This window comes from Octodon degus, unplaced genomic scaffold (assembly GCF_000260255.1).
Source record: "Octodon degus isolate 3935 unplaced genomic scaffold, OctDeg1.0 scaffold00267, whole genome shotgun sequence".
Taxonomy (NCBI): Eukaryota; Metazoa; Chordata; class Mammalia; order Rodentia; family Octodontidae; genus Octodon; species Octodon degus.
The window spans coordinates 345532-358799 of NW_004524843.1; the positions used below are offsets into that span (position 1 = coordinate 345532).

Genomic DNA, 13268 nt, shown 5'->3' on the forward strand with positions numbered 1-13268 from the left:
TTATCCCTACATTTTTTAGTTCAGAAATTATTTCTGATCTGATTTCTTCTATACCTTTCTGCAGTTGTTTCCTTACTGCCAACGCTATTATTTCAGAGATATCTGGCATGTGATTTCCAGTTTCCTCAGTGCTAGTGTCTTCTGCAATTGTACTGGGTAGACTTGGGGCCTGAGACTGAATTTTGTTCCTTCTCTGTCATTTTGTATACCACTGTCTTCTGACCTTTGATGTAGAGCTTAGATAGAGTTATTACCTTAGCACCAGGTCTGGATCTACGAAGTTCAGTTTCCTCCAGGTGGGTGTTGTTTGGATCTGGCTGCTGTGCTCCACTTCTTTCTGCTGCAGCCATTAGAGTTGAACTCTTTGTGTCTCTCTGGCAAGATGTTCTGCTCCTGAAGCAGCTGGGTGGGTCTTGCCTCTAGCCTCTTTGCAGGGAGTTCTGCTGAAGGTTTCTGTGCTGGGCCTGCACTCTGGGTTGAATGAGGATCCGCGGTCCCCGGGAGGTCTCACTCACTTGCCAGGCCTCCGCTCCGGGTCTATTCCTTTACTTCTTGATGGTCTTCTCATTCTAAATTTAGTGCAGGTAGACCATGACTAATCGAAAAAGTCTGAAATCCACAATGCTCCAAAATCTGAAACTTTTGAAGCACCAACATGACACAAGTGCAAAATCCCATGCCTGATTTCATGGGATCTTTGCAGTCAAAATTTTGGCACATTAAAATGTCAATGAAATGATGTTCAGGTGACAAATAGAAGACATATGTGAAAATAATAAATTAATTTACTGTCTAGATTTGTGCCAATCCTTAAGATAAAATGAATATGAAAATATTTCAAAATCAGAATGAAACCTTCTGGTTCCAAAGCAATTAAGGGATATTCATCCAGTGACCAGCGCTGCAGTAATCTAATCAGCTAAATTTGAGAAGATTTATATTTTTAATCCCTACTTTCCTCATAAAGAATGAGCAGTATCTTACACAAAATGCCCTGCTCAGAGTGCTCTCAGAACCTAGCTGAACTTCATTAGCATTTACTGAGTAATGATTGGGTTGGATTCTCGCTGAAGAAACGATAACCAGAATCCCCACTGTGTATGTATTTCAATTGTAGTTGTGCCAATTAGCAAAAGCCACTAAAGGCTTAGGATAGGAAATCAACTTGTTTTCCCTTTACCACTCTAGCCTTCAAGACAAAGAAGAAATGAAAGAAATATGAGATCTAAAAAACTGGACACTATTTGCTACCCTTAGAAAACTTTCCCCAAAATATTAATGAAAGCTTGTAAGTAGTCTTCTTTCTAATCACTACAGGCTGGTAAATGGAAGATGCATTCCCAGAACTGGAGATGGGGTTGGAACAATGCTGCATAAGTAGATTTGCAAACCTTTGCTGGTGGAACACTCCAAAGCAATTGTTTTGATAAAGGAAAGCTGTATACTAATACAGCAGTAACCCTGAAATTGTGTTGCTCCATATCCAATTCCAATTTTGCAATTTCCTAGCAATGTGGCCTTTGTAAGCTTCCACAGCCTCTTTGCCATTCAGTTCTCTGATTAGCAGGTTATTTAAAACTGTTAGTTATTATTACTATCATTGCTATTCAAATAAGTCCATGCTGAGCCCAAGTTTCCAAGCCAGAGAAAAATCTCCTATCAAAACAATAAAAGATGATGGTGATGAGTAAGATATAAGTTAGATGAGTAAGATATATAAGTTAGCTAAAAGGAGGCAGATAGATAAATAGATAAATAGTACAAATAGGATGATAAAGTTAAATATAGCTATACTCAAGTATAACTGGAAGTGATTCATCCCATGTAAGGGATGGTGTTGTCACAGCAAGAATCAGTTGAGGAAAGTGAAAGTTCATCCTTATTAAAGGAGAACATTGAAAGTTAATGGGGAGTGATCAGTTTCTGAGGTAGAAGGAACATACACACAAATAGGTATGGTATCAGGATGCCTGTGAGTGCGAACAGCAAAAAAGTGGAGCCAACTCTGGCAGTGAGGGTGCAATGGCCCTGCATTGCAGTCTTACTTTCTAGCTTTTCTTGAGCTTCTCTGAGCATCAGTTTCCTCCTCTCTACCACCACTGTCCCTCGTGGGGGTGCAGAGTAAGCAAGATGGCTTGTGCTCGGTCATTTGCAAGCTGCAGATGTGGAGGTGGTAGGGTGACACTGAGCACTTCTGAAGATCCAGAAGAAGGTGGGGCTGCAAGAGTACAAAGGAGGTCAACCTCTGTTTGGAAACTTCTGGCGCTAATGAAGGCTAGGCTTTTAGCTCACAAAAACTGGTGAGATGGAAGTGCTATACCTGGATGGTTGTTTTGTACGCAACAAAATGCCACATGGCAGCTCGGGTGCTGCGTGGATTAAAGGAAGATGAGATGCTGACGGGAACTCTGGGCAGAGGCCACAACAGCAGTGCAGGGGTGCATGAAGAGGGCTGGCTCTCATAACCTGAAAGTAGAGGATTTACTTTTAGGGAAGGTGAAGTGGGCAAAGGCAGTAGAGAAGGACAATGTTATGAAAGTGGGACGTATGTGACTACAGAAATGTCACAGCGAGCCCTCATTTGAAGGATAATGCATATTACTGTATGTATCTAGGAAATAGCAAACCTCATTATTTTTGCACAATTAATGCAACTGATGGGCTGGGGAGAAGGCTCAGTAGAGTAAGTGCTTGCCTGGCAAGCACAAGGGCCTGAATTCAATCCCCAGTTCGGCCAAAAAAAATTAAATAAACAAATAAATAAAATAAAAATACAGTTGAATAACAACAATACTGAAGCCTAGAGGCAAAGAGTGTAACACCTCTTGAAAGTCTCAGTTAGATCTGATGAAGAACCAGATTGCTCTAGGACTCTCAGCCCAAGGACTCTGGTAAGGGATGAAGCCCCAGCGTGGGCCACTGGACCACATACAACCAATGTTGAAAAAGCTGGGTGAGGTATTTCTGAAGAATCGGAGTACAGTGTAGAAAAAATTATATGAACCATTGAAGCATTTACAAATCAATAACTGAATGGTGATTTTGTCACTACATTTCTCCTTAAATCAGAACAAGAACACTAAACGTCTTTTTAAGAGAAGTATCAGATAAGTCTTTTGCTCCCCATTTCGCTATTTGTTTCTCTAAGTGACTTAAAGGAATTGTTTACATATTCCAGACACCATTCCTTTGATTAATATTCATGTATTGAGAATATTTTCTCTCATTTTGTGGCTGATTTTTTCATATTGCGTTTTGTTTTGCTTTGTTTTGTGGAACTGGAAATTGAACTCAGGACCTTGTGTTTGCCAGGCAAGTGCTTATTCTACTGAGCTGTCTCCCTGGCCCCTATTGCAGTATTCTTAACAGAGTTTTTCAAAAAGCAGAATTTTAAATTTAGGTGAAATACAAGTATTTAATTATATTCTTAAAATGATTTGTGCCCAAACTATACCAGTGGTTTTAAATATAGTTTTCTAGATTTTCTTTTAGCAACCTGAGAATGTCATTTTCTTTCTTTCTTTTTTTTTTTTTTTCCTGTATTTATGACAGGGTGTGCAGGGTGTACAGGGTCTCACTATGAAGATCAGACCTGTAGTGATTCTCCAGTTTTTAGTCTCCCAAATGCTGGGATTATAAGCAAGTGCCGCCATGCCATCTCAATCTCTGTCTCAGCACACAGGGCCAGCATGGCAGGCCAGGGATTGAACCCTGGCCGCTGTAGGATGTCATCTTTTAAGTTCAGCTTAATGATACACTTCGAATCAGTTTTTGCCTATGATGAATAACAGAGGCTCATTTTCCCATTACAAATACTTCAAAACTATTTCTTTATTTTTTTATTTTTATTTTTATTTTTATTTTTTTGTATTTTAGGGAAGGGTCTATAGGGTGCTCAGGGTCTCACTACTTGATCGGACTCATAGTGATCTGCCTGTTTATAGCCTCCCAAGAGCTGGGATTACAGCCACACGCCACCACACCCAGTCTCAATTGCCATCTCAGCGTGTCCCGGGGGTGGGGGTGGCACAGCAGGCCTGGGATCGAACCCCCAGCCCCTGTGCCTACTTACAGGCGCTTTAATCTGCTAAGCTATTTGACTGACCCTTGAAAACTACTTCTTAAAAATGTTATGTTTTTAGTGTTTAGACAAGATATCATGTCTGCATCTTGTATTATGAATAGCTACTACGAAGACAACAATATGCAATGTATTAATTATTGTAACTGTCCTACTAACCTGTTTTGAAACTGTTTCACTGCTATTTCTTTCTCAATAAAATTAATAAAATAATTTTAGAAAACATATCCAAAAATCAATTCTTTATATAATATGAAGGTCTATTTCTGGATCCTCTTTTATCATCCTTGATAAGATGACTTCATATGATAATACTCTCCTGTCTTTATTATTACAATTTTAGAGTAAATATTGAAATCAGGCAGTATGAGTATCATAACACCTGATATGCAGAATTGTTTTGGCTATTTTGGATCAGGTATTTTTATTTTCATATAAATTTCAGATTCAGATTCATTTTCATATAAATTTCCAATATACTGGGACTATGATGGGACTGTATTGAATCAATGTATGAATTTACAGAGAGCATCTTGCTAATACTGGATCTTCTAATCATGCCATATATCACCATTTATTTAGGTCTTTCTTAATTCCATTCACTAACATTTCATATTGTTTAGCTTAATGTTTTGCTTTAATATTACTATCAATGCTTTAAACTTTCCCTTTGTTTGCTTTTATAAGTATTTTCTGAATACTGACTTGTTTAATGGTAATACTCCTAAATTCACATAGAAATTTTATACATATGGTTTAGATTCTGTAGGAATTTCTAAAAGAACAATTATAATTGTATTACTTCATTTCCAACATGCAGGCCTTTTGATAACATTTCCTTCTTTATTTTATTGGCCAGAGACTTCATCAAAAGGTAGAATATAAGTGGTAATAGTGACCCTGATTATTTTGTCTCATGTCATTTAATATTCTATCATTTAATATGATATTATTTATACATTTCTATAGTCAAAATGACAAGTAGTCCATGTGAGTTTGTTCCTTAGCAAATCTGTTTTGAATATTCAATCAGCTTTTCATTAATGCCCTAAATCTCTCTTAGTTATAGTTTTTCAATTTTGAGCCTTACTAGGTTCTACTTGTTAGTATTTTATCAAGAATTTTTCATTCTATGTTTCTAAGGGATATTGGTTTGTGATTTTTCTTCCACTAATAACTCATTCATTGGAAGAATGTATACTGTTTTATGAAAGAATCAGTTTGTGCAAAATCAGTATCTCTTGTTTCAAGAGAATTAATGAATGAAACTATCCAAAATACATAGCATTATTTTTATTATAAATTTATTTTTCTATAATGAATATAGTTAAAATCAGCATATTTTTGAAATTTTAATTAGAACTTTTAATCACATTTTATGGTAGATTGTTACCAACTTTGAAAAATTTGTTGCAAAATATCTGAAAGTTAGATGATTCAACTTGTTTTATATTACAGAATGTATTATAAAATCTCTAAGGTTGTAAAACTTCATCTCTGATACTTTAGAAGTGATGTAGTAAAAACTGTCTTATTATTTATTAGATATTCAGAATTAAGCAATTATAATTAACTTTTGTTCTTTATTACTAATATATGTAATATAGTAATTCCTGTCCCCACAACACACAGACACACAGACACAGACACAGAGACAGACACACACACACACACACACACACACACACTGTGCCAGAATCTCACTATGTTGCTTAGGCTGGCCTTAAAGTTGTTATGTAGCCAAGGCTGGCCTTAAATTCACAGTAAGCCTCCTGCCTCAATCTCCCAAATGCTGGCATTACAAGTGTGTACTACCATGTCAGGCTCTATTTCTTTTCTTTCCTTTCCTCTTTCCTTTCCTTTTTTTTTTTTTTTTTTTTTTTCTTGGCACAGGGTCTTCCTACACAGCTTGGTGCCCAGACTCTTAGTGATCTTCCTGTCTCAGCCTCTCCAACGCTGGGATTACAGGAGTGCATCACTATGCCTGGTTCTTGGTGGAGCTGTCATGGAATGTTTGGACTTCTGGAGTTCTGGGAGCCAGCACAGCATGTAGTACCGGGCATCAAACCTGGGTCCTTGTGCTTGTCAGGCAGGCACTTAGACCGACAAGCTATCTCTATCTCCCCAATGCTCTTATTTCTTAATTTATGAAATAAAGGAAATAGAAATTAATCTCTAAGAATTCACTCATACCTAAAAATTTATTAATTCCAAGTTACATTATCATCTCTCAGAAAAGGTATTAAATGTTTTATCTAAAGTTTAAATAAATTCAGCCTGTTAAATAAGTCAGGGCAGCCTACTTTTGAAAGTTTCTACAGTAATACACAAGAATAGCTCAGGCATTTCTTTTTACTTTCTTATTATAAATGGAATAGAGATTCGGCATTATTTTTATTATATTACTATTAGCAGGAAAGTTTAATCTTTAGGTTTTAAATTTTGCCTTTTAATATTATATACTTTAGTACAAGTATATTTATTAATTTTTCAAAAAAAATTGTAGATGCATGCTCTCTTAGTTATTCTTCATTCATTTCTGAGACAAAATGTCTGACACCCAAAGTTAAGGGAGGAAAGCATTAGACACTCACGAGCTGTAGAGGTTTCAGTCCTAACCAGCTGGCTCCAACGCAGTGTGGCACATGGCAGAGGGGAATCAGAGAGAAGAATGGGTCACAGTACCCACAAGAGAGCAAAAGCAATAAAGAAGAGGACAAGCCCCTTTCTGTCCCTTCCACAGTACACAGGCCATCCTCACTTGGGTGTGTGTAGTGCTCACACGCTTAATCCTGGCCAGAACAAATCAATCAATGGACTGACTTCACAATCACGCATCACACACCGATTCTGCAAAAGCCTCTGAAAGATCCCCATAACCACGTGAGTCTTGGGGGAACAGCTAGCACACAGCATAACATATGTCTTATAAACATTAAAGAATTTTGTGACATACTATGACAATATTCATGAAATATTACTTTATCACCCTCTATCTATGAAGAACAGGAAATGAGCAGTAAGCCAAAATACACACAGATGCCTTGCCCATCGTTCTTATAAGAACCATTCAATTAGTTCTGAAATTCCTGACTCACAGTAAAGCTTTTGCAATAGCCATACTGTTGACTGCTATCCTTTTTTTTTTTTGTGTGTGTGTGTGTGTGTGTGTGTGTAATTAAATTTTATTTGTGCGCAAAATACTTTTATCTGTCTGTAAAATTTTTTTAGCAATAGCAGCAGCATGTCCTGGCCAAAGGGACAGATCTCTCTAGACTACTAAAGCCAAGTGCACAGGCCCCTGTTTCTCTTATTTTGTGTTATACATGTGTTCATAGTAGAGTTCCTTCACTGAAATATCTCTCTGGTCTGGTGGTTTCTTCAGCAAGAGGAAGAGAGGGTGAAGACCTGGGGCAGTTTTGAGTGGGCCAGCCCATTAGGCCATACCTTGAAGTCTCCATAGATAGCTCTATTGCAGGTGTCCCTCAGGTCCTGTTTTCTGTCTGCTGAAGGATTAGGGTATCTGACACAAAAATGACTGTCCTATGTCACCAAATGACTTTCTTGGTCCTCACTGAAGCAGCCTTACATAGTATTTTGATGTTTATGAGCTAAGTATATGGCCAGCTCATGCTTTTTCTTGTCCTCGACCTGTGCTCACACCATGCTTTCTAGGTTCTCTTTGGACAGGGCCTCAGCCGCTTCCTCAGCCTGAGATTCAGAGAGTATGTAGGAGTCCTGGTAATCTTGAAGCAGTTTGACTACCTCCAGGTGGTTGAATTGCACAGCATCATCCAGGGGAATGTTGCCCCACCTGTCCTTCACAAAAGGGTTCACTTTGCAAGCCTCGATCAGAAATTTAACAACTTCAATGTGGCCTTCAGCTGCAGCAACATGCAGAGCTGTGCGGGAGTCATAGTCTTTCTGTTCCATATTCATAGCTGACAAGGCAAACCTTCGAAGAGCTGAAACGTCTCCACTATAGGCAGCAAATAACAGGTTCACCACTGTCTTGTTTCGAACTTCTCCCCCTTCACGCCGTGGGTCTAATTTCCGAGCACAGTGCCGTAGGTTGTCATAGTTGTGGAAGTTAAAAAGAGACACCAACTTCTGGCAGAAGTTGATCCCCCTCTGGCTGTTCCCCACCTTGTCCAATGGTGGAGACAGACACATCATTCCCATAACATTGGGTACTACCAGGAGGATGGCTCCTGATACAGCTGACTTGGCTGGCAGGCCCACATGGAAAGCAAACTGTCCAGAGAAGTCATACATGCCACAGGAATGCATGAGGCTGAGGGTGTTCCGCACTGCTTCAGCACTCAGCACGCTCTCGCCTGTGATGGGACAGATCCCGCCATTGGCAAGGGTGGCTGCCATGACACTGCCTGATTCACAGGTGACCTCCACGGAGCACAGCTGGAAGTAGAGATCAAGAGCAGCCATCATGTCCACCCCTTTAGGAAAGCACTTCTTTTCCTTGAGATAATAGCCAATGGCATAATTCCAATCTCCCGTCTCCTTCTCAGACTGGAATGTGGCATTGCTGAAACCCATATATTCATTTCCAGCCATTTTGTTCAGATACTGCAACACAAAATCAAACTTCTCTGCTTTGTTACAATCCATCTTGATCAGGGAGCTGATGACAATGGCACCAGCATTGACCATGGGGTTATGGGGGATTCCTTCCTCATTGAGGGAGAGTGTGTTATAGCGCAGGCCACTGGGCTCCTTGCCCACAAACTTGTGCACGTAGTCAGTACCTAGAGTGCTTATGGAGATGGCGTAGGTGAGAGGCTTCACACAGGACTGCAGGCAGAAGGGGATCTTAGTGTGGCCCACAGAGTGCCGCTGACCATCCACAGTGCACAGGGAGACACCCCACAGGTCTGGGTTTGACTTGGCCAGCTGAGGGATGTAGGCCGCCACTTTGCCTCCAGTGAGCTCTTTGGAATCTTCAAAGATATGATCCACATGAGCTGTGAACTCCTCAAAATCAGGAATGACAAACTTCTTCCGGAATGCCTGGGTCAGGAGCACAATGTTGCTGCTCACACACTTTTGGAAGAGATCTTGGTCCAAGAGACCACCAGTGCTGGACTCTTGGACCAAGCGGTGCATTTCGCTCATGCAGTCCCGGAGTCGGGGATCTGATGTCTGCAGTCCAGTGGCTTTCAGTGCTGTAGTGAACTTGTGGATAGGAATTCGTTCCTGGCCCTCAGCAATAGTGTAGAAAAGCAAGTCGCCGAGGCGGGACAGCATGCCACTTTGCGATGCATCATGATCCTGGAGCTGCGGTTGGCAGTGCGGCTTCTCCCTGCCCTGCGCCGCGGCCTCAATGAGGTGCTGCCGGACGCTCCTGCCAAGGAGGGGGCTCCGGCTCGGGGGACCCCAGCCTGCCCGCCGGCAGTGACTGCCGGCCCGGCTCAGCGCACGCTGCAGAGCCCTCATGAAGCGCAAGCCCGGGAGCGCCCTGGACGTCTGAGCGCCGGCTGGGAGGGAGCTGCTATCCTTTTTTACTCTAAGGGAACAATTTTTAATATATCTCTATCTTCTGATTTCCTGAGGAGGATTTTTAGGTGCACAAACATTTTGTAATTCACGGCACTTTACATGATTTCGTTATTGCTTCATGCATTTGATCAATACGATTATTTTTTTTTAATGATAGCTAGGCGTGGTGGTGCAGAGCAAGTGCTCTGTGAACCTAGAGCAGGACATCTTCAGTTTAAGTCCAGTGTGGGTGACCTAGCAACTCAGCAAGACCCTGCCTCAAAAAAAAAAAAAAAAAAAAAAAAAGGAAAGTGCTGGGTGGAGATATAGTACCAATTTTTTTTGGAAAACGATCATAGAGGCAGAACTCAAAAATCATTTGAATATTACCCCTGACTTATATGCAGCTGTGTTCTCCTATCCCCTATTTTCACTTATTCTCTTCTAGAATTAGGCGTCCATTTTATTTCATTCTCTTCTGCCTCCCATATACCAGTCTTTCCATTCTATAGTCACCAGAAGGGAACCTGCATCTGTTTTGCTCTACTGGAAGGCGGGCTGTGTCCTCATTTTTCTTTCTGCAGGACCCAAAACTAGGTACAGAAAATATTACGTGTTAGTAAATGTTCGTGATCCTAAATCATTTAAGGAACCCTTGATTCTTTCAGTCTTTGCACTTACTGCCATCAGGAACAATATGCAGCCTTGTAAGAAATTTGCTTAACAAAGTGAACCACTGTAAGTACATGCCCACCAGTTACATGGACACAATATTGGCTTTTTAGAGACTGTAATGCAAACTAAACTCTGTATATGTACAGTAATGAAGAATTTGCATGCTCATTGCAGGGTATATTAACATCTCATAATGAGAAGTTTTGCTAACATTTATACAGCAATAGCAACTTTTGCTTACAAACTCTGAGCAATGCCTCGCTTTTTAGTTACCTTCAATTACAGTTAATTTCAACCATGGTTGCTTTCATTACTAAACAAACAAACATACAAATAAGAGATAATCAAATCTCAGTAATCAGACAGAGTCTCTTCTGATTTATTTATTTAGCTATAAAACTCTGGAACTATTTTTTAATTGAACTGGAATGATAAGAAAATAGCTTTAGCACATTCTGTAAGTTAATAAACAAAAAAATACAATGAATATTTTTTCTCTCTGCATTAAGCAGAATTTCACTTTTCTCCTTCATCCAATATGATCTTGCTAAGATATTTTCTAAAATGTGGCTTTTATTTAATCATAACTACTATTATACTTGGTATCAAACACCCATTGTACTGTTAGCTGCTGTAACACTGTACTCAAGCTAAAAGCAATCTCATTCAAGAACTGCAATATCACTGTAGCTTCATTTTTTCCACTTAATGTACTGCAATCTATGCTTGAATGGTTAAGACAAAATTGAATATTATTATCCCCACCTTTGTGGTATATATTTTTACTCAACTACTTCACAGCTCAGTTGATTTGGTAGTGAATGAATGTAAAATATTTCTAATCCCTCATTTACTCAATGTAATATCTCAAAATTCTAATCTCATCTGTTATCATTCAAAATGCAACATTTATGCTATAACACTTTGTTAAAAAGAAAAAATCCTGCATCTTTCACTCATCTATTGCAAAGCCTATCATTCTAGGCAACTTTTACTGTGATTTCTCCACTGCAGGAAAAGTCATAAAACCTTAGAGCTCTCATTCTTGCTAGTTTGTGTATGGAGAAAATGAAAAGGAAGGCCTAAAAAACAGCTTCATTATCTTCTGTTACGTGTATGTCCACACGCAGAGACCTCGCTGTGTGCACAACCAGAAATGTATAAAGCAGATAGAACCCTTCATTATTCAAAAAAATACAATATAACACATACACAAATATAGATACAGACACATACACAAAGATATGAGTCATATCTAAATATCTTCTTCATTTGGCGTAGAAAATTCTGGGACAAAAACAGTCAAACTCATTCCTAAAATGTTTAGTGATTAAATTCCTTATCTGCAGGCTATTAATTCTCATCTGGGACATGACTAAAAGCGGGGAGGTAGCAACCAATAGACACATTAAAGTACTGCAGCATTTTGCACTGGAATGAAGGAGGAGAAGGGATCCTAAACTTCAACAGGACACAGAATCAATCAGAGGACGTCTATCAATGATAAGACAAAAAACCAAGGATAACTTTATTTGCACCAAGGTCAAATTTAGATAGTTAATTGTGAATCATAGGAAGTCTCAGTTAATAAGTTCCTAATGCAGTGTTTCACTAGAAGTGATTCCTATGTGCAAAACTGCAGAACAAGGGGTACCCCAGTCCTGGGTGGCAAGTGCTGGCTGAGGGCACTGCTTTTCTTACATAACCTCTCTGTCACCTTGAAGTCATCACCGTCATCTTGCTATTCCTGTTGCTGAGGAAGCCAGGCCCAGAGAAATAAAGAAGGACATACGGAAATTGTTAACAGGAGGCTCTGGGATTTGAGGCTTCTAAAATATATACATAATCCTCAGACTTTATGGCTCATCACAAGCAATGACTCAACAGAAGTTAGCTTCAGCATTTAAACTTCATTTCTTATATTATTGTTAAGTAAAGCCAATGAAATAAAAAATCAAGATAAAACTTCAAAGCATCTAAGCATAAAACTTCTGTGAAAATTGAGCACTCTGGTCACATATTCCTGAAGACAATTTTTCTCTCAAATTAGGTTTTTTTTGCCTCTCATTTAACTGCTTCCAGAATCTTCACATTTTCTGGTCTATAGATTCGTTGAGATGAAGGAGTCATACTTTTTTATTCTTAGGGGAAAAAAGTGTCCCTGATCTAGCTACTTGGTCCTCCTGCAGTTTAGCCTGGCTGCTAAAAGAAGATGCACTCATAGCTGAGTGCCATAGTTGGTGATAACTGACAGAAAATTCCCTTTCCTGCTCACAAGATCGGTAGAAGAATAAATGCGAAATTTCTTGATTTTGAAGTCCTGTTATATTTGATTTGCTATGCTTTGAAACACTCTAGAGATTCTTATTTATGATTTAAAGAATGTCTAGACAAGCGTAAGGGGAGATTAGCCAGGGAGACATAACATCTGATAAATATCCCAGGAAGCAGGTGAGTGTTGCTCAGGGGAAAGGAGGATGTTTTTTATTCAGTTTGCAAGTAAATGGTCAAATGTTTGATCAAACTCCTTTAGGGTTGACTATATGTTTAAAAGAAAAGAGCTTGTTCTCAGATATTTTATATCCTTCCTATATGTAAAATTGGTGATGGTGATTGATTTTATAATAGCTAATAGAACTGCAGATTCTTATTTTTGAATAGAGCTGGAAAAAAAGCATACAGAGCTGTCTCAACTCTATGCTGTCTTATAGCTTAATAGGCTAACACTCCTCAAAAAAATTGTCCTTGAAACACAATTGATTTCCTCAAGTTAAAACAGTAATATGAGGGTCAGGGATATAGCTGTGTGGCAAAAGCGCTTGCCTGGCAAATGCAAGGTCTTGAGTTTGATTCCTGATACAAAGAAGAAGGAGAAGGAGGAGGAGGAGGACAAGGAAGAGGAGGAAGAGGAAGAGGAGGAGGAGAAGGGAGGAGGAGGAGGAACAGGAGGAGGAAGAAGAGAAGGAAGGAATAAAGGAAAGAGAGAGAGAGGCAGAGAGAGAGAGAGAGAGAGAGA

The 13268-nt window shown here is 39.4% G+C and overlaps 1 protein-coding gene across 1 annotated transcript; it reads right to left on the reverse strand.

Annotated features, from left to right (window-relative positions):
• Positions 1-7627: 7627 nt before the first annotated feature.
• On the reverse strand, positions 7628-9581 carry LOC101571841 (glutaminase liver isoform, mitochondrial). Its single transcript, XM_012512727.2, has one exon. It carries the CDS (start codon positions 9533-9535, stop codon positions 7739-7741), a length of 1797 nt encoding a protein of 598 aa, XP_012368181.1. The 5' UTR covers positions 9536-9581; the 3' UTR covers positions 7628-7738.
• Between the last annotated feature and the right edge of the window lie 3687 nt (positions 9582-13268).

What these genes read in the sequence shown, in the direction of transcription:
- LOC101571841 (XM_012512727.2), bottom strand. Translation starts at nt 9,535, where the DNA reads ATGAGGGCTCTGCAGCGTGCGCTGAGCCGGGCCGGCAGTCACTGCCGG.